The sequence below is a fragment of the Pelodiscus sinensis genome, chromosome 7 (assembly GCF_052426305.1).
Source record: "Pelodiscus sinensis isolate ZL-2025 chromosome 7, ASM5242630v1, whole genome shotgun sequence".
Taxonomy (NCBI): Eukaryota; Metazoa; Chordata; order Testudines; family Trionychidae; genus Pelodiscus; species Pelodiscus sinensis.
In genome coordinates, this window is record NC_143058.1 from 72965279 (window position 1) to 72991123 (window position 25845).

At 40.8% G+C, this 25845-nt stretch overlaps 2 protein-coding genes and 1 long non-coding RNA gene across 15 annotated transcripts in view; 1 reads left to right on the plus strand and 2 right to left on the minus strand.

Moving 5' to 3' along the window:
- The window catches only part of PGAP1 (post-GPI attachment to proteins inositol deacylase 1), a 66749-nt gene extending 55411 nt beyond the window's left edge, over positions 1-11338 (minus strand). The window contains exons 1-5 of one of the 3 annotated variants that reach the window (XM_075934243.2): positions 11104-11336; positions 5913-6066; positions 3061-3236; positions 2165-2336; positions 143-303 (exon numbers count right to left, since the gene is read on the minus strand). In XM_075934243.2, coding sequence (XP_075790358.2) covers positions 143-303; positions 2165-2336; positions 3061-3236; positions 5913-6066; positions 11104-11235 — 795 coding nt within the window. In that variant the 5' untranslated portion in view covers positions 11236-11336. Of the gene's footprint in view, positions 1-142; positions 304-2164; positions 2337-3060; positions 3237-5912; positions 6067-11103 lie in introns of all 3 variants that reach the window. The other 2 variants (XM_014570887.4, XM_075934245.2) reach the window with 2 other exon arrangements.
- Positions 10891-25845, plus strand: part of LOC112544926 (uncharacterized) — a 49362-nt gene continuing 34407 nt past the window's right edge. Inside the window, exons 1-4 of one of the 3 annotated variants that reach the window (XR_012905395.2) lie at positions 10891-11106; positions 13926-14063; positions 14202-14298; positions 17099-17172. This is a non-coding gene — a long non-coding RNA (uncharacterized LOC112544926). Of the gene's footprint in view, positions 11107-13925; positions 14064-14201; positions 14299-17098; positions 17173-25845 lie in introns of those variants that run through there. The other 2 variants (XR_012905397.2, XR_012905398.2) reach the window with 2 other exon arrangements.
- ANKRD44 (ankyrin repeat domain 44) overlaps positions 15333-25845 on the minus strand; it is a 218636-nt gene continuing 208123 nt past the window's right edge. For 5 of the 9 annotated variants that reach the window (XM_006117913.5, XM_006117912.5, XM_006117911.5 and 2 more), the window contains one exon: positions 15333-20983. In XM_006117913.5, coding sequence (XP_006117975.1) covers positions 20718-20983 — 266 coding nt within the window. In that variant the 3' untranslated portion in view covers positions 15333-20717. The remainder of the gene's footprint in view (positions 20984-25845) is intronic. The other 4 variants (XM_075934240.2, XM_006117916.5, XM_075934242.2 and 1 more) reach the window with 2 other exon arrangements.

The following is a 25845-nucleotide window of genomic DNA, read 5'->3' on the forward strand; positions in this document are numbered from 1 at the left end:
ACGTGTTCTTTTAAATTTAGTAATATTGCAATAAAAACTGATTATACTATGCCACACATTCTGTATTCAGACACAGGTACATAGACCCCATAAATAGTTAACATACCACCATTGGAAGACAATTAGAAAAAAAAGATTTTACCACAACAAATAAGGCACTGCTATGTTGACTTAATCCAGGCAGAAAAGCAAGTCCTGAACGAACTTGGTAATCTCTAAATCCTCCAGCCACAGAAAGGGTAGTTAGATTTCTTACATCTTGGGCCTTTAAAATCCAATGATTGTTTACAGCTGTATAAAAATCTTTGAAAAATTGAAAACAGATTAAAATTCACTTCATATAAAGAAACAGCAGAATTTTTTTCACAGCATTTAGTAAAAACGTTTTTTGTGAGCAAGCCTGGTAGCATACCCAGCAGTCATGTTTCTATTCCCATATTTTAGTCCTGTATTAGAAATCTACATTATTTCTGTACCCAATGCATGGATGATCAGGCAAATCAGATGTTACTATGCCTTTTTATATCAGCAGAGAAGGTTCCAATATTTAGTCTCATGACAAGAAAGGTTAAACATGAACCAAATCACTCTACAAAACCCTGTAATGGCTTGTACAGGTTGAACCTCACTAGTCCGGCACCCTCAGGAACTGAACAGTGCCAAACCAGAGAATTTGCCAGACCATGAGAGGTCAATATTGTCTAGCAGCATTACCTACATTTCCACTGATTAGTGGGCTGTTAGAAGACATTTAGGGGTAAAATAGAGCTAAATAACAGCACAGAACACAGAGCCAGGATTGGTGGCTATAAACAAACTTTATGGGACCACAGGAAACTTGGCCACACACTCACGATAAGTGGACATCCAGCTAACTAAAATCATGCTGGACCATGGATGTTGGTGGACCAGAGACTGCCAGACTAGAGAATTTCAACCTGTAATTAGTGATCAAAAATGAAGGCTAGGTGGAAGTATGCATTTGTGATATTAGTCAACAGTGGGAGGAGAAATTAATAGAAAGGCAGCAGTGAGAGCATTGATATAATGTTAATACAGTAATTCTTTTCTCCTTTTTGGTACTGCAGATTTGGGGGTTTTGTGTGATCTGCACATGTTTAATGAGGAGCAATATTTGTATTTAATATTCTCATTGCCCTCCCAAATTCTTTTGAGTTCCCTCAAAGGACCGGGATGAAACATGGCATATTGTATAAAAAGTAACAGAATAAATAGCTATTCAGTCAGAAGGGAAGGTGATTTTGAGTATGAAGGTTTAACACAAAGCAGCACTCACTCATGGGGGAAACAAGAAATTATTTTGACTGGTAATTTACAAGGTTCCATATTCTATTTTCTGTGTAACTGATGGAAAGTAAGCAGTTGTCCCACTACATGAAAAGCCAAGTTAAAAGCGGCTAGACAATACTTTGACATGTGATATTGACAGATGTTCTGGTTCTATCAAACAGGAGTAGAAGAGTATAGCATCTAAGAACGTATCTCTTTTTTCATAACACCATCTTTTCAGGACCCACTGATACAACAGATTCTCATATACACTAGGGATGTTAAAAAGAGGACAATTTTGTAACTGTGTAACTGCTTAAAAATCTCAGAAGTTACAGTTACATACACAGGGCAGCAGCCAGCTCCCCAGGAGCCAGTGTGCACCAGAACCAGCTTTTAAGTTGGCTCCTGTCACATAACAGCTCCCATCTGCTGCCTTGCATCCAGGGAGTCAGCTGCCACCTCATTCTGCTGCTTCTGTATCAGAGGCAACAGCATGGGATGACAGCTAGCTCCCTGGAAGCTGGTGCATGCTGGGAGCAGGGCTGCAGGCACACGGAAGTGGGACTGCAGGTGCGAGCCAATGTGCACTGGGAGATGGCTTTTATATCAGAGGCATTCAACTTCCGGCACACACTGGCTGCCACCCCACGCTGCTGCCTATGATATAAAGGCAGCAGTGCAGGGCGGCAGCTGGTTTCTTAGAAGATGGTTTGTGCCAGGAGCCAGCTTTTAAGCCAGCTGCCAGTGGGCACCAGTTCCCCCAGAGTTGGCTGCTGCCCCCATGCTGCTAGCTCTGATACACACTTAAGCATTAAGAAACAAACAGATAAAGCCCAATGCAACATGACGATCTGAACTGAAGTAAACTTACCAGTAAGATATTTGTCTAAAGGCATTACAGGTGCAACATGAGGCGTAGCTTGTGTAATGAGAAGGTTTATAAGTTCAGGCTTAAAATTCTTTAGCGTGAGCAATGCTCTTGCAACAAGACCACCCATGGAATGACCTACTATCACAACACTTTTTGGTGCATATTCTTGGTCCTTGAGGAAAAGAAAAGAAAATCACTCCAAGTTAGAATGTGAGAACATTCATTTAAATAATTATATGAAAATTATGAAAATATTAATATGTCATTTCATTATCAGTTGTACATTTCTCTGAAATTGATCATGTTGCTCAAAGAAAATAGCCTGATTTAATAGTTCAACTGCTTGTTACTAACTGACCCATATTTTAGATGCTATGGTCTTCCAAAAATCACTTAATAAACTCAGGCTTATCACAAGGAAAATTCAGATTGTAGGAAGAGCTATACTTCAGAAACTGTAGTTTATAGCTGTTATAATTAAGATTTTTAAAAGAGCAGGCCAACACATAAATTATGGTAAGAGGAATGTTTTATAAAACTGTATTAAACATTAAAATAAACAATTCTGGAAACATCAGCCAGCCTACTGCAATTCTACTTAAAAATTACATATACATGGAAATATTTATTTTATTTAAAAACAATGCAAAACCTACCCAAAGGCTTTGGGTGCTCTCACTATCAGACAACACAATCCAAAAATTGTTTACTACATCAAAATTAAAGCAGGAGTATTTTTCACTTGTCTACATAATTTACTCCACATAATTAACAGCCAATATATCTATAACAATTTAAAATTTCCACCCTACAATTTCCCATTGAACAAAAATCCCATCTCAAGTTTCTTAGGAGAAAAGGAAAAACACAAAATATAGTTCATCTGTATACCTTACCTTGTACAGCTTAAGAATTACTTTAATGCACTCATGCACAAATCTAGTTTGTCTTTGCAGACTACCACCATAGAGTGCAACCAATTCCTCGTTAAAATTGACAGTATAGAAATTGAAGTGGTACTTGAAGTCAATGTCTTCTGCTTTTCTAAGTGCTATAGAGCCAAGAGAACGCACTGAAAAAAGAAATTGCACTAGTTAATCACTGAAACCACCTCTCTTGTCAATAATACTATTCTACAATGAATTCTCCAGTACAAACACTATATAGCTGGTCCAAAACAAAGTATAGGTTGAACCTCTAAAATCTGGGCCTCGCTGGTCTGGCTACATCCGGAGGACCATAGATATTGATGGACCAGAGAGCACCCCGGCTGGTTAGGTTCAGGAGTAGAGCCTGGGCTGGGCCAACGGCAGCAGAGCTGACATGGTGAGGAGCACAGCTTTGTCTTTACTGTCTTTATTCACCCTGGAAACACCCTCTCACTGTGGAGATTCAGGTATTGAACAAATTCAATGAGCCCTGCTGAAAAAGCTAAGCCACAGATATTCAAAGCACTGAACAGACATTAAATAATTCCTATAGCACTCCGGAAAGATTAGTAGATTTTAAAACTGAGCAGAACATAAATAATCTAATCTGATTACCTTTATAATACAGGCCACAGAATTCTGTCCATTATTACTGTAGTGAGCCCAAAAACTTGTACTTGACTAAGATATCTTCTAGAAAAGAATCCAGTCTTGAACTGAATTGAAAAGAGAGGGGCTCCACCACTTTCCTTGGTAGTTTGTTCCAACGGTAAATCAATCTCACTGTTAATGTTGTACCTTATTTCTAATACAAATTTGTCTGGTTTTAACTTCCAGCCACTAGTCTTTGTTATGCCTCTCTCCCTTAGATTAAAGAGATCTTTAGTATCAATATTTTCTCCCCGTAACAGTACATACACACTTTAAGCAAGTCTCTTCTTGATCTTTTTGCCTTACAATAAGGCATTTTTGCAGCTACAGGTGGGACCTTGCTGGTCCAGCACTCTTGGATCCTGAGTGGTCCCAAACCATGGAGTTTACCAGACCAGGGGAGGTCAAGGCTCCACTTCCAGCTCTGCTTCCCACTGTCAGCCCCATATCCCACAGACCCACCCAGAAATAGGACTGTGCTCCTCACCACTGGGGGAGCAAGTCTGGGCTGTTCTCTCAGCCACCAGCACCACTGCCTCTGGCTGGGCCAGGGCTCCACTTCCACTGTTCCAACCTGGCTAGGACTATGCTCCCAGGTGCCGGCCCCACTGCCTCTCACTCAGGAATGGCTGTGCTCCTCACTGTACCTACCCAACTGGGGTTGTGCTCCCTGTCTCCGCTGGCTGGTGCTATGCTTCCGGGTGCTGGCTCTGTTGCTTTCTGCCCACCGTACTGACCTTGCTGCTGCCAGGGCTGTGCTTCCCACTGCCAGCCCCAGCCCCTGAACCTGCCAACCAGGACAGGCAGCAATATGCATGGTCTTGCTGGACCAGAGAGTGCCAGATATTAGAGGTTTAACATGTATCAAATAGTCGATGTGGCTTTTCTCTCTCCAAATCTTCAATATTCTTTTTAAAATGGAGATACCAGAACTGGATGTAGTATTCTATTAGCAGTCTCACAAACACAACTCATAGTGATAAAATCACCTCACTACTCTTCTGTTTATACATCCAAGCAGCACATGAGCTCTTGTTGTCCCAGCATTGTGCTGAGGGCTCTGTTTGTTCACTATGTTCCCAAAATCCTCATCAGAATCACAGCTTTCCACCAATACATTTCCCCCATTCTGTAGGTACAACTTGAATTTTTTTGTTCCTAGATATGTCATCTTCAGTTTGGTTGCAATAATATACATTTTGTTTGAGTGGGCCCAAATTACCAAGTGATCCAGATCACTCTGTATGTTTCCCTTTGACTCATAACTGGTCTCTCTCTGCATTGCTGTATTTTCAAAAAAACCTAATCAGTTCACAATGGGATTTGTACTACTTTAAACATAATTACAAATGTCTATTTGGCATCTTGTGTGATGATTAAGTAATCTTCTTTGGCTATCATTGCCCTTTAAGTATGTTTTCTATAACTATAAATTATAAAATATTTTATTAAGTCATTAAAACTAAGTAAGTTTAAACTCAGTCAAAAAATTAATAAAGCACCTTTAAAGGTTAAAAAATTCAGCATAATTTATTTATTGTCTGAGTGTATAAGGCTTATATACTCAGCTTTTTAAAAATATTTCACTTACCTAACAAACTATTTTGGGACATATACTAATTGTTTACAAAATTGCTGGGGGGATTTAACATTGCCATTAGAGCTCTGAGTAATTCTGTTTCAAAGCACTTCATAAAACTAGAGTAATGGTCTAATGAAGAATGACTGTCTTCAGAATAACACTGATTATGCTACATTTAATTAGTTAATGTTTACACAGCATTTTCAAAACCATAAAGCATTGCTTAACTACAAAGAACTCACATATCTTCATTTTTCTCTAAAAACGTACAACCATTACTTCCAATCTCTGAATGGAATGAAGTATATAAGGGGATAATGAGTTTATAGAGAATGTAGATACAGATACTTGAAGTCTTGGAACAACATGCCCTGGTGGATCCACTCACCCGTTAGGTAACTAGCAGGGGATCGGAAACTGCTTTTGTAGATTGGAGGAGTTGAGACTCATTTTTAAGGAATCTAAAACCTAAAAGTGTCTTTCTTTGGTAATATTCCACATAAAGGCAGGAAGAGTTTAGTTTAACTTAAAAAATAAGATAATACTTTTTATATAACTATCAAAATTCAAATTACTATATTCCTACCTTGTTTGTAACTCCCACCATTCCCAGGAAGGAAAAGAACTGGAATTCCTGTCAATATCAGATTTTTGTTTTCTTCTGCATAATTCCCTTCACCATAGAGATAGAGCTCATAGGTTGGATAGCGTCTGGATATTTTCTTAGGTAGTTTTATTTTCTGTGACAAGAAATACATATGGTTAAACATATAGTATCTCACTAAAATTAATGGATCTTTTACAATTCCTACAAATTCAAGATACTGGACTTCTAAAATACAAATTAACAGTAACTATAAAAGAAGCAATTTGCATCATTACAGGAAAAGTGTTTTATACTGCAGCTAATACTCTTTTCTCTGTACAATTTTTAGCAATCTTATTGTAACTTTAATCAATTTGGTGGTTGTATTTTTTATAACAGAGAAGCTCATCATCTTGACTAACAATTACCTGGACGGGTGAAATACATTAGCTTCTGTTTACTGTTTTAACTTCAGAAGAGCAAGTGCATATACTGCAGCAAGCAAGAAGACATATGTTTTTACAGCAATGTATTGTAGTTTATGTATTACATATTTCTTTATGTTTGTATATTAAGTTTTTCTGTAAGACAATACAAAATGTTAATAAGATAAAACAAAATAATTAGTTGTTTTATTTGTTATTTTTGCTATATATATAACCAATAGCTTAAGCCAACTACAGGCAATAGTAGCTAGAAAATAAGATCCTAATCCAAATTGCACTAAAGTCGATAAACTCCCATTTACTTTAGTAAGCTTTAAATCATCGGACTAGATCCAGCTCACCTACGGCTTTGATCCGGCTCATGACGCAGTTCCAGGCCCTGCCCCCTAGCATGTTGCCTCGGAGAGGAGAATTGGGAGAGCCCTTCTAACTGCTTCAATTTAAAGGTCTTGCTTCTTTCCCGCACCTTCCATAGCAGCCATGGGGAAGGCACAAGCCCTTTAAATATAAACAGTTGAAAGGGCTCGCATCTCTGGCTCCCTAGCTAAGCGCTAGAGGCATGGGGAGCTGCGAGCCCTTTTTAGTGCTTCTCTTTAAAGGGCTCATGTCTTCTCTGCCCGTCAGGTAGCATTGCCTAGTAGCGATGAGGAACACGAGAGCTCTTTAAATCGAAACAGCTGGAAGGGATTGCGCATCTCCAGCAACATGCTAGAGGCACAGGAAGCTGCATGCCCTTTCAGCTGTTGCTATTTAAAGGGCTCTTGCATTCCCTACAGCTGCTAGGCAATGCCTTTCCTGACAGGTGCAGGGAAGGCACCAGCCCTTTAAATAAAAGCACTTAAAAGGGCTTGCAGTTCCTGGCTCCTCTAACGTGTCACTAGGGAGCCAGACACACAAACCCTTTCAACTGCTTCTATTTAAAGGGCTCGCCTGCTAGCAGCTACCCGACAGGTGCAAGCCCTTTAAACTAGGGATATTAAATATCAAGTAATTGACTTAAATTAGTCGATAGAGCATCTCTGGCTTTGAAATGTAGCAGCAGCCCCACTTCAAAGGCAAAAGCGCCATGTGGAGCCTGGGGTCAGCTAGGGACTCCTGCTGACCCTGGGCTTCATGCGGCGCTGCCATTTTGAAATGCCGTGGGGAGCCTGGCTTTTCAGCAGTGGAGTCCCCAGCTGATCCCGGGCTCCACATGGCGCTGCTGCTTGGAAATGCTGCATGCAGCCAGGGGACACCTCAGCTGGCCCTAGACTGCATGCAGTGTTTCAAAGCAGCGGTGCGGCATGGAACCCAGGGTCTGGCCCCAGGCACTACGCGGTGCTGCTGCTTTGAAGTACCCCTCCGCTTTCCCCCCTTGCTGCCTCTTTCCGATAGAGGCAGCAAGGGATGGGGAAGCAACTAGTCATTCACGTCCCTACTTCAAACACAAGCAATTGCAAAGGTCCCACTGGCCTGTTGCCTGGGAGCTGCTGGGGCGGCATGAGCCTTTTCAACTGCTTCTATTAAAAGGGCTTGTGCCTGCCAGGCAGCTGCCAGACAACAGGTTAGCAGTAGGGGCCAAGAGTTGCAAGCCCTGTTATATGAAATCTAAGCCTCCACCCCAGACAACTCTGGGAGGAAGCTAGCCCCTGGCACTCTCCCCTCCTAAGTTATTTTGAAATACCTTAGTCCATGTCTACACAACAGACAGTTATTTCAAAATAACATTGAAATCCTGTCAAGCTGGAGAACTTCTTACTCCGACTCCTGTAAGCCTCATTGTACAAGGAGTAAGGGAAGTCAGAGTGCTCTGTTTCTAAACAAGTGCCGTGTAGATGCTCCCAATTTCAAAATAAGCTACGAAATTAACGTAGCTCAATTTGCATATCTTATTTTGATTTAAGCCCTACTGTCTTGATGCACCCTAAATGAATAGATTAAGAATCATCATATTTTGTCATGTTAAATTTAGGTGGTTGTTACCCCAAAATTCTCACTGAAGACCACCCAGGATTACACTATTATGCACACACACAGAAAGAGGAGCTTCTCAGAGAGTTTCTGCCACCTGCTCTTTCCTTTTATTGCCTCTGTACAATTCCTGTGACTCATACACATTTGTCACCAGGGAGCATGTCCAGATTTCCCTTGATCCTGGTCTCAGGGCAGCATTATCTCCTTGATTGGTCTGATAACTCATCACCTGGCTCTACATGCTCAGCCTTGCAGTTTCTAATCCCAAACACACAATAGTCTCCATTCATACACACACATTCCTATTTCAGGGGAGAATGCAGTTCAGAGCAAGTTACAAGCAGAGTGGATGAAAGTTACAAAGTTTCAAGGTTTTACAAAGATTACAGAATTGCAAGGTTTAACACAGATTACAAGGAGTTGCAGAGTTTAAAAGGCAATGTGTCTGAAACAATTCCAAGCTTCAGAGTAAAGAAGTGGGCTGTGCCCAAGAAAACTCATGATACCATCTACATGTTTTATTAGATGATGAGCTTTCGTGGGTCAGACCCACTTCCTCAGATCAAATAGTGGAAGAAAATAGTCACAACCATATATACCAAAGGATACAATTTTAAAAAAATGAACACATATGAAAAGGACAAATCACATTTCAGAACAGAAGGGTAATGCGGGGGGGAGGGGAGAGGCGGAAGGAAGGTAAATGTCTGTGAGTTAATGATATTAGAGGTGGGGAAAGGTAAATGTTTGTGAGCTAATGGTATTAGAGGTGATAATTGGGGAAGCTATCTTTGTAATCCCCCTTCTGTTCTGAAATATGATTTGTCCTTTTCATATGTGTTCATTTTTTTAAAATTGTATCCTTTGGTATATATGGTTGTGACTATTTTCTTCCACTATTTGATCTGAGGAAGTGGGTCTGGCCCACAAAAGCTCATCATCTAATAAACCATCTTGTTAGTCTTTAAAGTGCTACATAGTCCTGTATTTTGTTTCAGCTACACCAGACTAACACGGCTACATTTCTATCTACATGTTTTGTTAGTCTATAAAGTGCTACCAGACCATTTGGTTTTTTTTCTGTAACAGACTAACTCAGCTATCCCCTGAAGCTTCAGAGAATCATTTACAAATCATCAGTAATGAAGTGCTTCAGAAGACAATGCCTCTTCCCCCCAGCAATGCAGTCAGCAGGATGTTTTTGTCAGTCTCTAAATCATGTGTTGGCAGGACCTTAGGGTTTAGTTTATTTCCAGAAAATCCATGTGTAAAATCAAGTAATAGCTCGGGTGGAGGCTTTATGCAACAGTTGTATGTGCCTCAGGCTAGTTTCCATGTCATTATTAATTTTTGCGACATGGCTAGTATATATTGGATGCTTGAAAATAAGAAATCTTATTTGTGATAAATGTACGTTTTGTGATGTAGATACTTGCCACTTAAAGTCAGGCAAAATAGTGGTAATATATACCAAATTATTGTCTAATAACTTTTTGCCATTGCCAGCCTTAGCTACATTAAATGGGCACTTCGATGATAAAAGGCAAGATGGATTTTGTTCTGTGTACGTACAACACCTGGCACAATGGGCTCCTGCTTTATGACTGATGTTCCTAAGAGCTACATGCATCTGACGAAGTGGGTCTTTGCCCACGAAAGCTTATGCTCCTACACTTCAGTTAGTCTATAAGGTGCCACAGGACTCCTCGTCACTCCTAAGAGCTACAGTAATACAAACAATAAATAAATGCATACCTAAGCCATCCAGATTACCTCATTTTCTTTCCCCACACTTTTTTCTCCCCAAAACAACAAAAGCCAGATACTTTGAAGACTGAACATTTTATAATGTTTCTTTCTAACTATGACTTCAGACATACTGCTAAGGCAGCACGGGGAAGCTTGCACTATCACTGCTTGTTCTACCACTGTAACATAAAACTTGCTTATAACACAGAATGAGAATTTAAATGCTAACAATAAATGAAGAGAACAGTCATGTTGGTGGGTTTTAATTTCAGACAACTTCTAGTTCTATCATCAAAACAGAGATTTTGGCAATTACATATCGTCTGGTAGTACTATGTTGACTGCAGGTGAAGGTGGTTTTTGTCACTGGTAGTCCTGCACACTATATTTAAACATCCTAACTGCATACATGATTGTGTTTAATGAGGTGATCACTTAAGCAAGCTAGTCCATGCATTTACACTAAGTAAACCTTCTCTTGTGCTTTCCTTTTTTAAAGTGACAGTGTCCAAGTTAGCAGACCCTAAAATTAATTAATTAATTTGCTGCTTATTTGATTAGACTAGGGATGTGACAACGAACACAAAGCTTCACGGTTACAGGCAAGCGGGTCTCCTCTCCACCCCCCAGCTGCTGCCTGTGTATCAGAGGCAACAGCATGGGCAGGAGGGAAGAGTAGACGGCAGCTGCTGCTCGCAGGGAACCAACTTGGTACCACCTGCAGACGTGCACTCTCTATGGCCGTGGTCACCCACAGAGAGGGCGAAGAAAAAGCGCCCCGCCCGGTGTGTTTGCCACGTGCATGTGGCTGCATTCAGCCCCTCCCCCATTTCACCCACGCGCCGGCACAGTGACCGCTGTTCGCCGTGCCACAGGTCTCGCGGCTTGTCTAGATTAGAACGCTCTGCCCAACGGCCCTTCCCTCGCGCGGCGGTTGAGGCGGGGCGCTCCCAGCCAACGGCCTCTGAGGAGCCAGTTACCGCTCAGGGCTGACACGCCGGAAGCGGCCGGGCGGGAAGAGGCGAGGCCCGCCGCGCACTCACCAGGTACTCGGGGTACTCGTACATGTACGTCATGCTGCAACGGTTCTCCTCGTGCAGGAAGAGCACGTCCCGCACGCCCAGCAGCGCCAGCGCCGCCAGCGCCCCGTAGAACAGCGCGGCCCCCCCGCCCATCTTCCCCCCACAGAGCGAGCCCCGCGTCGCCCGCCAGCGCCACGCGCCGGTCACGCGAGGGAGGGGCAGAGCAGGTCTCCTGAGGGGGCGGGGCCGCCGCACCCACGTGGAGCGCGCCGGCCATGATGGGGAGGTCACACCTGGCGGGGCCTGTCAGCCATGTTGGAGAGGGCGGGAATTAGTCGGCAACCCGCGCATGCTCGCTTGGGAAAATCAACGTCGGCCGAAAAGCGGGGAGGGGCCCTGCTGGCGTCGGTGGTAGGCCGGGGAGAAAGTCAGGAGGCTGGAAGCCCATTGGTTCCGCTGAGCTGCCCTCGCCTCCTTCACAAAATCATCCAGGCTGTGTCTACACTGGCATGAATTTCCGGAAGTGCTTAAAACAGAATAGTTTTCGTTATAAGTATTTCCGGGAAAAGCGCGTCTACACTGGCAGGCTGCTTGTCCGGAAAAGCCCTTTTTCCGGAAAAGCATCCGTGGCCAATGTAGACGCGCTTTTCCGGAAAAGAGCCCTGATCGTCATTTCCGCAATCGGGGCTTTTTTCCGGAAAAGACGACTGGGCTGTCTACACTGGCCCTTTTCCGGAACAGTGTTCCGGAATAAGGACTTATGCCCGAGTGGGAGCAGAATAGTTTTTCCGGAATAGCAGCTGATTTTGTTCAGTTCAACGTCGTTGCTTTTCCAGAAATTCAAGGGCCAGTGTAGACAGCTCGCAGCTTATTCCGGAAAAGCAGCTGATTTTCCGGAATAAGTGGCCCAATGTAGACACAGCCCCAAAGTGCAGGATTGAGTGGTGAGGGGGGAATTCAACAATCCAGACATATGTTGGGAAATGAACGCAGAAGGGCACAGATTATCCAACAAGTTCTCTGACTACACCAGAGACAATTTTTTATTTCAGAGGGGTGAGAAAGTTCCAGGCGGGGAGGGGGAGCTGTTCTTGATTAGATTTTAACAAATAGGAAGGAACTGGTGGAAAATCTGAAAGTGGAAGGCAGCTTAGGAGAAAGTGACCGTGAAATCATAGAGTTCATAATTCTGAGGAATGGTAGAAGGGAGAACAACAATATAGAGACAATGGATTTCAGGAAGGCAGATTTTAGTAAATTCAGAGAGCTGATAGGTAAACTCAGAGAGCCCCTGGGAAGCAACACTAAGGCTATGTTTACACTGCAAGCTTTTTGCATAAGAACAGCTGTTCTTGCGCAAAAACTTGCAGAGCATCTACCCTGCATGCGTATTCTTGTGCAAATTAATTTACAGTAAAGCATTGGAAAACAGGGCTTCTTGCACAAGAGTTATTCCTCTCCCTACGAGGAATAAGCCCTCTTGCGCAAGAGCTCTTCCACAAGAAGGCAGTGTAGACAGGCAATGGGTTTCTTGTGCAAGAAAGCCCTATGGCTAAAATGGCTATCAGAGCTTTCTTGCGCAAGAGAGCGTCCACACTGCCATGGACGCACGTGCACAAAAGCACATCTCTTCCACAAAAGCACATGACAGTGTGGATGCACTCTTGGGGAAGACCTTTTGCACAAGAACTCTTGTGTAAAACAGTTCTTGCGCAAGAAGCCTGCAGTGTAGATGTAGCCTAAGAGTACATCTACCTTGGTTGGGTTTTTTTTTCTGGAAAAGCTATGCAAATAGCACTCTGCCTTTGCATAGCTTCTTCCATTTTTTTTTGGAAGAGGCTTTTCTACCATTTGGCCCCATCTATACCACTAGGCCACTCCAGAACCCTTCAGGGCATCTCTTCTCCTGCCTTTCTAATGCCAGAGCCTGCTCCATTCCAGGGAAAACTGGTGTTGGCAGAGGATAGGCGCAGTACTGAAGCCCACCATTGTGCACTCCTCATGTGATTGCCCTATCCAGTAGGCCACTCCAGAACCCACCTCACCACCTTATCTTCAGGGCATCCCTTATCTTCCTAATGCCAGAGCCTTCTCCATCCCTGGAAAAGCTGGTGATGGGTAGGAAAAGCTGGTGATGGGCAGAGTGAGGGGGCAGAACGTGAACCCACCACCCTGTGCTCCCCAGGTGAATGCCCTAGCCAATAGGTCACTCCAGAACCCATCCTACTTGTTTACCTTCAGGACATCCCTTATACTGCCTTCCTAATGTTTAGCGCCTACTCCCTCCCTAATGCAGAGCATATATAAAGGCAAGGTCTTTACAGGCCCCTACCTTCTGCACTCCAAGTGGCAGAGTGGGGAATAACCCTGACAGAGGGTTGGGCAGGAAGAAGGAGATAGGATTGCCAATTTTGGTTAGATGTATTTCTGGAGGTTTCCTTGTGTAACAATTTTTAATTAAAGATTCATCTTTAATTCCTGGAGAGTCCAGAACAATCCTACAGGGTTGGCAACCCCTAGGAGTGGAGCTGCTGCTCTGGTGCAGGGCTACTGGGGTTTGAGAGAGTAATCCAACTGGTCAGCTCTGGTCCTACTCCCTAGTCACAACTCTAAAGTTTTAACTGCTCCAGAATTCCAGGGATCTGACCAATGAATTCTGGGCCCTCCTTTGGACCCAGACTGGGCTTTGGTTTTCTTATGCAGCGAGTTAAGATGGGATGTCTCTAAAGGGTGCCTTCCCTATTGCATGTGATACTGAGCCCACACAGGTTGTCAAGTACCTCATGTACTGCTAGGGGAACTTTGGGTCTTGGAGGCCTTTTCATTCTTCATTTCTGCAACAGGGTCTGCTAAAAATATCTTCCAGAGTCAGACAACAGCTCAAGGCTGAGAGATACCTAACCTAAGACGACCCTCCTATGTGACAAGTGACATCCTCAAAAGCCTGGTCGGAGGAACTATAACCCCAAGCATCTGCCAAGGTATAAATGATTTACAAACTCCAAAAGAATAGAGTGTTGTCTCAGGAAGTAAGAGGAAATATGATAATGCCATAATACTGCTTATTCTTTCGGGTTATCTAAAGTCTGAAGTCTGCATCTGTGACAAAATATTTCCAGGCACATGTGGAAGGATTATGTGGACTTCATATCGGACTACAAGGAGCTCAGAAAAACTGAATGTTGGTAACTATGCACCGTGGCTCCTTTGCTACAGGTACGAACATATGCATAGTAATGCAGTGCTCTACCACCTTCTCCATTTTTCCTCAATGGTATCTACAGTATTTTAATCTCTTCAAATGGGCAGAATTCTAGTTATGCTTGCTGCAGGTTATTAGAGGTGGAACTAGAATTTAACCCTGTATCTTTCTTCCCCTACAAAAGTTAGCTGAATACCTAGGATATTAACCCTTTTTCTACAAATGAGGAACATACAGGTTTCTAATATTAAAATACATAATTGTATTGTTGAAATTATTTTAGTAATGGCTAGTCTTTAAAAAGGCAGTGACAGTTTTAGTAAAATAGTCTGGATTTTTTTTGGCAGCTACTTAATTAAAAAAAATTAGTGACATTTATCCAAATTCCTATTTGAAACAAGATTACTTGTACAGTAGTTCTGCTACTTATATAAAGTATAACCCATGTTAATATTATCACAGTTAATTTATTGAGCCAGTTGAGCTAATCAATACGTAAGAGAAAATGTAAAAATATAAAATAGACAGCTCAATGTACACTACTCATTTTTTTCTGCTATGTGTCTTAAAATATTTTTCCAGTGTAATTTCACAAAATGTTATAACTATACAATAGTTTTGAACAAACGTATCACTCAGTTTTGCAACAATATTTGTATCATTTTTATTTTAAAAAATAACCATCTGAATGCATTTCAATAGTAGTTTACAGTCAGGGTACTTCATTTCATTAACACAGCATTCAGTAGTTGAAAAAAATACTAAGCTCTGCTTGAACAGATTTAGATTTGATTTTAAGTAATTCACTAGAATAAGTATTTTTTCCTCATTTTGTACAGTCATGACATTTACTGAAGTAATTAAACTCAAATTTACATAAGAAAACATTACAGATAAAACCCCACCAAAACCATCAAACAATATTTTATATTTTTTATTACAAATATGTTATGCAAAATATAACACTGGCACCAGATTCGTAATCACCATGGTTTGTAAAGATATATTGCACATGCTAAAGCATAAAATAAGACAAAACTACAAAACATTAGATTATTGGCTTTTAATATGTAGGATCACTGCATAAGAAACGCATAGAATTACATTTTATGCACACACTCGGATTGTCACTATTTTAAAACATCTTGCCCTATAACACTGACCAAAGGTTTACTTTGTGTAATAAAGCCTTTTCAGCACTGCAGAAATTATACATAATTCCTATAGAAATTCAGCAGATGAATTTTCATTTCAATGCAGGTAGAATATATAAAAAGAAACATCAATTTTATACATTCCAAAACGAGTTGAAATGAAAATTTACTATTATATTGCTTTGTTAAGACTGAAATGAAATAAACAAAAGATAACAAGTTTCACAAAACACTTCTAGAATACACAAATATAAAAAGGCACTCAAAAGTTTCTTACATGACAAAACAATAAAAAAATCACAAAGTCGTAAATTCATCCCAACCAATACGTAACCAAGTTTCTCAACAGTATACAGAATAATAATCCATTTTAAGTATTTATTCTAATTTAATAATAAATCTGGCAGCTGTTTGCTGCACAAAAAGTACCATGCATACTATGGTGCCCTTTTAGTAGTGATAAACTGAAATTCCCAAAGCTATTTCAGTGTAGAATCACAGCAGATTTTAGGCAATTTGAAGATTGTAACTTTTGGTATTTATGATCGAGACTTACAAACCATTCCTGCAATGAAGTCCACCTGCAATTATGGTTAAAATATAAACTAACACCTTGATCCTTCATGTAGAACCATGGGGACAGAGCAGTGCATTCACACAGACCCCATACTGTGTACAATTGGAGAGGTAGACCATGGAACAGCTTTATAATTCACAGACTCAGAGCTGAAGTGCCTGAACCTGTAACAATTATGGACCTAAGTAACTTTACTCCTATGAATAGTTCCATTAACCTTAGTGGGACTGATTAGTACAAGAATAAAGTTATTCCCAAGTTTAACGTTTGCAAGACCACGTCCTAAATAACAAGTTTATTTCTACAAGTGTGTACAAATTATCGTACAAATACAAGTATTAGGGTGAGATTTTCAAAAGCATTCAACATTTTGTTGGTTCCTGTTGACTTCAACAATAGCAGAATTAAAACAAAGGAGAACCCTTTGGAAAATCTCACCCATACTGTACTTTTTGAGTACCATGCTCAAAACATGACTTTCTCGGTGTCTTAAAAGGGTCACAAACAAAGCAAACGTGATCGCTTTTCTATGATTCCTATAATATAGCATACATTATATCACTGATAAAACTGCATGTCCACTTTGTAATCCATGAGAAAATTTAGATTTGGTTCCTTTGTTTTAAAGTAGACACAATACCACATATACAGTATCTATTTGTGGATTGTACTCACTCTAATATCCATTGAATTCAATAGGAGACTTTCTGCGTACTTCAATAGCTTTTGGATAGGGGCCGCAGAAAGATTAAAAAATTCAATAATAAGCAACATAGAATCATAGTGTTGGAAGAGACCTCAGGACGTCACTCTTCCAACAGTTCTATAATGTTACATACAATCGTCATCACAAAGTCAGCATTTATTGACAAATACCACAAAGATGCCACAACTATGTCCTATAGGGAGAATACTGTTCTCTTAGCTACCATTGTTTGGTAACTAATGGGAAATGCTGACTTTTTAAAAATGACAGCTATGAATATTATCTCTGCATTTCTGTACTAATTGTGACCCTTTTCTCCTTCTAATGAAAAGAAAAAAAATATGGGAAATTAAGTTTTAAGTGTTTGTTCTACTTAGAAACAACAAGCAAAATGCAGGATTTCTATTGACTTCAAAACAGACACCACAGAACCCTCCACACTTTCCAGGTTGGTCTTTCCCCTTATTTTCAGTGCTTTAAGTAAGGTAGTTATTGCTAATTAGCAATTAAAAAAAATCAAAATAGTTATACAGTACTAACATAAAAGGATAAGCTCATGATCATGATTCAGGGGCTTGGGATTTCCACTACAGAAAAATATAGAAAAAGAGAAACATGAATGCTTCAAGGGGGTACACCTTGAGATTTTTTTAACATTTAAATTTGAAATTTTCTATTTCATAATATTCACAGATACATACACATAATTTAATTTTAGCGGGGCAAAATACAGGTCATATATTGTGTAATAGTAGACACATATATATGCATTAAAACTCTAAGAATTGCATACTTAAAATGTTATCCCCCCTCATAAACAATGGGAACCAGTCAAATTGTTAACTAATGTTGACTTTTATTATATGGGCTACTATATATGGGATCAGAATTGGCAATTAAAAAAAGACACAATTTTTTTCTTTTGCCCTGCCTAAACTATTGACTAAGAGAACACCTCCCATCCTTCCCCAGCATAGACTTAAGCCTGCAAACAGCCCGAGTGGGAATATTAGATAGTTTCTACAAATTACTATGGGCCTCTACTTTATCTTTCTGGAGCCATATACTTTAGCTCAATGTTTCTCAACCAGTGGTAGGAGTACCCTAAGGGGTATCTGAGAGAAGTCTGGGGAGGGGAGGGGGGCAGGGCAGGTATGTCAACACAACTGAAACTTGGAGAAGACTGAATTTTTGTTTTAAGTTTTACAGCGCTTTATTATTTTTGTACTTTTTACACCCCAAAACTTCATCACCTGCCCGGCTATGATTAAGTTGTTTAAAAAATGTATGGTGCAATGATAGAAAAAAATGTTGCTTGTCTGAAAACTGTAGGTACTAGGAGTATTTATAATGTTATTTATTTGAAAAAGAGGGTACTTACAATTTTTTTTTTAAAAAAAGGGGTACTTTATTAAAAAAAAAAAAAAAAAAGGTTGAGAAACACTGCCTAAGCTCTCTTAGGGCTAGTCTAGACTACAGGGAAGATTCAAAAGAGCAGGGCTCGACAAATAATACAATCTTCTCGCTTGTGGCGAGTAGATTATAACCTGGAAGAGGCAGGTTCGGGCAATCTCACTTTCGAAAGTGGAGTTTTTGAAAGTGAAAGTAATCTAGACAAGTTTTTTAATCAGCAACCCTCCCCCTTTTTCGAAAAGCCACTTCTCAAAAAATGAGGTTTACACGGCTTTTTGAAAAAGGGAGGGGTTGCCAAAAAACCCCGCGTCTAGATTACTTGCACTTTCAAAAGCTTCGCTTTCGAAAGTGAGATCGGAAAAAGATATGAAAATTCCTGTGGAATTTTCATATCCTCTTTTGAATCTTCCCCGTAGTCTAGACATACATTTAGGATGCCCCCCTTCCCTACTAGGAAACTGCACGTTTTTCCTATGTTCTAATTGGTCTGATAAAAGGTGCTTGGGTGGTGCAATGCACAATGTCACTGTTCACCCCTTACCCCAGAGCCTGGTAATTATCCTCATATTACAACCAGCCAGATAAGTAAGGATCTGAGACTATTCTTGAGCACATATAGCCATGCTACACACTCCCACCATCCTCCCCACTCAAGCGAACAGGTTTAGCTAGATTCACATTTCATTTTGTGTTGTGCCAAATAAGATTAAAAACCATAGTTATTTTTTCCGGGCATTACTTTCATTTCAAATAAATATAAACACATTTACATTAAAAGTATAAGAACATTTTCTGTAGTCTGGAAAAAAATAAACTGTGGTCAACACATCATCAGTTAAAAATATCAAGCTGTCAGCTAGAAATTTGTATCATAAAATGTAAAATACACCCGGACTATTTATTACTCAAAAAGTTTACATTTTTATTGTTTAGAAAAATTACTTCATTCTGTCACTTGTATTCTGAAAAACAAATTAAAATCTTCCATTTAAATACTGAAGCATTTTGGTCCTCCTGGTGTAGAGCTGGTTAGTTCATGGTAGTTTATTTGTTTATTTTTTAAAGTCTCAATCTTCCTTGTGTACATCTGTTTCTGGTGAGGAACGGGGTCCATTTGACCTAGAAGCTTTGGCAGAAGGAGTAGATATATTCACAATGTTGATGTTACTTAAATAAGCTGGTGTCAGTAGGCTGTTTTAGTACATCATGATTCCCTTTCCATAACATGCTTTTAAATTTGTTTCTTATGTCCACTTTCAATTGCTCTGTATTTACCTTTGCTCTGTTCATTTTAATCCAAATATTGGCAAAAGTATTTTTAAACTCCTATAAGTTCTTAGTAAAAACAAGCTATTTAAGTTTAGAAAAGAAAATGAACAATATCAAATTGTCAACAAAATTTAGATGCATCATAATCTACAGCTTTAGATTCTGACATCAGGTTAATTGCTCAGATTAACAGAAGTTTCTAATGACCCTAATTCTGTAGTGCAAATAAACCGTATATGTTTGAGCTGAACTGAAATAACAAATCAAGTCAGGTGAATCATCCGACTTTACACTTATACATGTTGAACCTCTCTGGTCCGGCAACACCTGTGGTCCGACATGATTTTAGTTAGCTGGATGTCCACTTATTGTGGATGTAGCCAAGTGTACCGTGGTTCCATAAAGTTTGATTGCAGCCACCAGTTATGGCTCCCAATGTTCTGTTCTGTTATTTAGTTCTAATTAACCCCCAAATGTCTTCTAAGAGCTCAGTAAGCAATGGAAGTGTTGGTAATGCTGCTAAACAATAATGAGCTCTTGTGGGTTAGCAAATTCTCTGGTTCGGCACCACTTAGGTCCTGAGGGTGCCAGACTAGGGAGGTTCAACCTTTAGTTCCACTGATGTCAGTGGGAAATTATTGGCATGAGTGAAACAAGTAGGATTTGGCCTTACATTTTTATATCAGTGTTCTTCTAATTTTGTGCTGTACCTAGGATCTTTTAAAAGTGCCTTTTGTATATTTAAGTGCTTAATACATGCAAAGTGTAAAATGTTTTATTTCTCTTAGAGAAGGTAATACAGGGAGTTTTTTTAAAAAGATGCACTTTACCTTTGGTTTGTAACAAGCTATTATCTACTCAACAGAACCTGTGTTAACTAGGAAATAGACAACGAGAGAGAGTTGGGAGTCTTTCTTGGAATCTAATAAAGCCACATTGGAAAGACATCTTTGTACCAACTATAGAACTAGGACACATGAGTATTTTATACAACAGTTCCCTGTTCATTTGTGCTGTCAAAAAAGGCATTTCTTTTTTTCCACTTAAAAGAAGAGGTAGAAACTTTCACAGGAGCACTTAGGAAAGAAAACCTAAAGAAACACGGTGACACTGAAGCTACTGAACATAAATATGAATTCAGCCCAATTGAAAATCCCTAACTTTTGTACTAAAGGCTAGACTACTTTCAATTTTACTTTTACTTTCAATGCCTAATTCCAGAAGTTTTGGCCAATAATACTTTAAAAATATAGTACGGGATTCAAGCTTTTTTTTAAAAAAAATGCAATTAAGAAAAAGCTTTGATTACCAAAGTCAAAATGTCTCAGAATCAGAATCATTTTCATTGTACCCATCCTCTGTTCCTATATTGTTACTCAAGGGTTTATTGTGAGAGTTAATGCTGGCCATATTGGAGCCATCGCAGAGGTGTGTCCTGCTTAAATTGTCTTTTTTAAAACAAACGAAGTTGAAAGGCGTCATTGAACTGGAAGGAGAAAAAGGCATCATGGTAGCCAAAATGAGTGCCAGGCAGTCAGCCACGTCTTTGTTAGGAGCGCAAGCCAGGGCTGGCGTATGACCTGGGCACAAATGCAGACAAGGCAATGGTTAGTACTAGGGGTACTGAGAAGGGGAATGAGCATTCCTCAAATACATCTCTAGAAGACTTCACAATAAGGAGATGTATGTTTAGATACAATCATGCCAGGCAAGAGACTGTGTTACTAATTTTTAAAAAGGCATGCTGGGAAAATACACAATTTATGGAGCGTTTAAGCTAATGTGACCACAAAAAGCACTGTTTTAAAAGTCAGGCAGCATACAGCCTTTACAAAATGAAATAAAACATTTGGTAAACACAGTTCCACAACACAGACAAGATGATGACTGCAAAACAACAACATAAATAAGCATATGGCACTATGAACTGAAGTTGATTTTCAGTGCATATGAACAAATCACATTCTGAGAACAATGACCTTCACCTGAAGACAAATGTGCATTAGATAAAAATGTTAAGTTTTGCCATAATGAATAATAGAGTACGTCTACACTTGCTCCCTAGATCGAGCTAGGGATGCAGATGTAGCCAACCGAATACTCCTCATATAACGTTAGTTTGAACCAAGGAGTTTGATTCGAACTAACGTGTCCTGGAGCGTACTTCCTGGTTCGAATCAGCTGGCGAGCAGAATAGCGAGCGGAATAACACGCGGGTGAGATTATGCTAATGAAGTGCGGGATATTTAAATCCTCATTTCATTAGCAATTTCAGTCGCCTACATTTGCATCCCTAGCTCGAACTAGGGAGCAAGTGTAGACGTACCCATATTGATCAATTGAGTATTTCAGAGAGTAATGTATCTAGGAATTACATTATCCAAAACATGCCTTCCTGTTCAGAGAAGAATGGTTACATTCAGGAAGCATGCAATATATATATATATTTTTAAATCACTAAATGTAACAAGGGCTTGGTGAAATGAAAAACTGGGAATCCCCTAAACAGTAGCAATCACCCAATTTTCATTGCAGAGTTAACTTGAACTCTTATTTGGGTGTTGTAGGTATCCATCTATACACAAAAAGCTTTAAAAGACTGAGTTTTGCTGCCAAGTGGGTTATTAATCTCTGTAGTGAGGATGCTGGTTAAGTCACTCAAGTCCAGTGCCTCCTCACAATTCTCCATGTCTGCCCAGAAGGGCAAACAAGTTTTCCTACAGTTTACTGGGAATCAGCGTAACTAAGCTTGCTGTACTACTGAGAACCATGGGGTATGATTCCACCACTAGCAACCCACACACAGTAAGTACCCCACCACTGAGGATGCAGCCTAGTGGACTTACTCGGGTATGGCTTTGCAGTGTGGCCATGCACGCCTGAGTTCACCCAACCACTGTTCTTACCTTTGAGTACAACTACCCACATTAATTCTGCAGTGAAGATGGACCCTCAGCAGGTTTCATATACAACTACAGCCAAGAAAATAATTTGGAGCTAATAATGATTAGTAATAATTAGGGATGTAAAATCCTGGTTAATCAGTTATCTGGTCATTAAACCTTAGGTTTAACCAGGATCCTGCTGCCAACCTCCCATTTCTGCTTCTCCTCTTTCCCTGCAGGGCTCCTGGTAGCTGCTGCTGGCCCCCCTACATGTGGATGAGGGGGGAACAGTAGCCAGTAACCCTGCACACAGGGAGGCCAGCTCCCGCTTCTGGCCCCCTGCACATGGGTTCGGCTCCCAAGCCTCACTGGGCTGCAGCAGCCCTCTGCCTGCGACGAGCTGCAGGTGGGGGGGGCTGCTCACAGATACCAGTTAACCGGTTACTTGGTCACATAAATAATAAATAAATAATAATAATACATTATTTTAACTTCTTTTTCTTTTGGTATTATGATCTGCTTATGGTCTGACTTACTTAGATTTATTCATTGAGTTACTCAGATACAATTTTGTGCTTTGGTTTGGTGGTTGTTGCTGTTATTTTATAATTTCTAAGGACAATAAACAGTCCATTACAAGTATTTTGGAGTAGAGATAAGGAATTTTAACTGTGTCGATTAGATATGATCACATGGTATTAGTTTTGTTCTATAATTGGATAAGTGTGACATTTTTAGAATTTGGAGGATGGCTTGAAATCCCTTCAGTGAGAGGCAAAGGATTAACAAAAATCTGAATCTTTTCTTTTCAAGGCAGCAAAGCCTAGTCCTAGACATCATTCATCATCTCACTGCTGTCAGATGTACTTCCTGGGTGAAGAGTTTAAATTTAATCTTCACTCTTTATATCTGCACAAAAGTAATTTAACTTGTATTAGTTATAAAGTGTGTGGGGTTAGACTGAAATCTGGTTCCTTTACTTCTTTCTATCCCAATATCTGACAAACCAGTTTCAGAATCCATTCACTGGCCATTTCAAGAGATATACACTCTCACACAGAACATACCACTTATAAACACTAGGGCTACGGCTACACTGCAGGCTTCTTATGCAAGAACTTCTTGTGCAAAAAGTTCTTGTGCAAGACCGCGTCCACACTGCCATGTGTTTTTGCGCAAGAGATGTGCTTTAGTGCAAGAGCATCCACAGCAGTGTGGACGCTCTTTTGCGCAAGAAAGCTCTGATGGCCATTTTAGCCATAGGAGTTTCTTACGCAAGAAACCCCTGTTGCCCATCCACACATGCCTTTTTGCACAAGAGCTCTTGCGCAAAAGGCTCATTCCTTGTAGAAAGAGAAATAACTTTTGCACAAAAAGCCCTGTGTTCTTATGATTTACTGTACTTTTTCTTGTGCAAGAATACTCTTGTAGTGTGGACGATCTGCAACTTTTTGCACAAAAACAGCCATTTTTGTGCAAAAACTCTGCAGTGTAGACCTAGCCCAGGAGCAGAGGTGGGCAAGATGCGGCCCATGGGCAAGATCTGGCCTGCCAACCTGCCAGATCCAGCCCGGGGCTGTCTCACAGGGTCCCTTACCCCACAGAGCAGCTCACACTGTTTAAACTGCTGGCTGCTCTCTGCTCTGGATGCTGGGGAGGGAGGGAGAAGGCGCCAGTTTCAGCCAATAGGAGCTGAGAAATTTTGCTGGGGGTAGGGGCAGTATATGAAGACTCCTCTTTCCCTCACCTGCTGGAGCAGAGCCACAAGGAGCAGCTAGCTGTTTTGACCAGCCTGGGACTGCAGCAAATAAAGGGAGAGCCTGCCTCAGTTCCTGCAGAGCTACTGGCTGGGAGCCACCTAGGTAAATGCCACCCAACCAGAGTCTGCCTCTGGCACCCCATCAACCATCTGTCCCAGGTTGCCAGCCAAACCAACTCTGTACCCCCTCTTCATGCCCAATTCCCTCCCAGACTCTGCAATCCCTCCTTACACCCCTCTCCCAGGCCAGAATCCTCTCCTGCACCCATACCCCTTCTTGGATCCTGCACCCCAAGCCCCCCTGCCCCAGATCACAACCCCCTACTTAATCCAAACTCCTTTTCAGACTCCACATCCTCTCCCGCTACCCTAAGCTCCCTTCTGCACCTAACCGCTGTCCCAGACCCCGTGCCCCCTCCATAGAAGTGCAGCTCTTGACCATTTATCAAAATCTTGGAGTGGCCCCCATTAAAAATTATTGCCCATCCCTTCACTAGAGTCTAGAAGGTTAAAACTGATAAAACTTCATAGCTCCTACAGTTGCAGAACACGGCTTAGGCAAATTCACTTTTACGTTTGAAAGATGATTTGAAAAAAAAATGTTTGCAGTATTCACCAAGCTCTAGGTATGACTTTTGATAAACATTAAGTGAAACTCCAGTTACAGGCAGTCCCCGACTTACACGGATCCGACTTACGTCAGATCCGCACTTACGAACGGGGCTTTTCTCGCCTCGGAGCTCGCAGGCGGCGGGACCGCCCAGAGCACAGCGGTCCCGCCACCACGTCCTCCGGGGCGAGAAAAGCTGCTCCAGGTCTCCCTGGTGTGCTGGGGGGGACTCCCCAGCACAGCAGGGAGACCCGAGCAAAGCCGCACAGGCGGCGGGGTCCCCCGCCTCTGCGGCTTTGCTCCTGTCTCCCTACTATGCACAGAAAGCCTGGGTATAATTCTCTTTCAATTCACTGGATTTTTTTTAACATAAAGGATGTTTAGAGCTTTAAGCAAAGTGCAGTTTCTGAAGATTACTGTAGTAAATAGAGAAAAACAGGGCCAGCCTGAAACTGTAGTAACAGTACTTTTTAGAAGACTCAGATTCAGCAATGACCTTAAGGTTCTCACTTTTCAGTTTGACGGAAGTTTTGCAAGCCATGGAAATGGTTGAATCCTGGGGAAAATATCCACTTAGGACTGCCCTTCAGAACATTCTACCAGCAAATCAATGGAGTGGCAAAGCAGTGGCATCAAGAAAAAGCAGTACGTCTTTGCATTCAGCTATAGTCAGTTGCCAGGCATTGGGATAGAAAGAAGTAAATGAACCAGATTTCAGTCTAACCCCGCACTCTTTATAACTAATACAAATACAAATGGCAATAGCCATTTTAGAATCCGTCTGACTCTCTCAGATCAGTTGGAGGAGATGTAAAAGATTACATGCTATATAAATGGGACTGTAGCACACACAAAAAAATCTTTTAGAGCTTATAGCTTAATTTGGTGAAATATGCAAGAGCTATTAATTACAATATCTGTAAAAAGCAGGTAATACATTTTATCATCATAATCGGTGCTACATTTTGAGTCAGGCAAAATTCATTCAACAGTGCTCCACATGTTTTCTCTGTAATGATATTTTAGTCTTACTGTAATAGACAGTCTCATTACATATGCATTTACTTTGGACCAAATCCTGGCCATGACTGAGATCCAGATGACTTCAATGGAATTAATCCATGCAGTCTGAATAGTATCATTTAGCAAATAACTTTTATATTGTTTTTCATTCCTAGATCCCAAAGT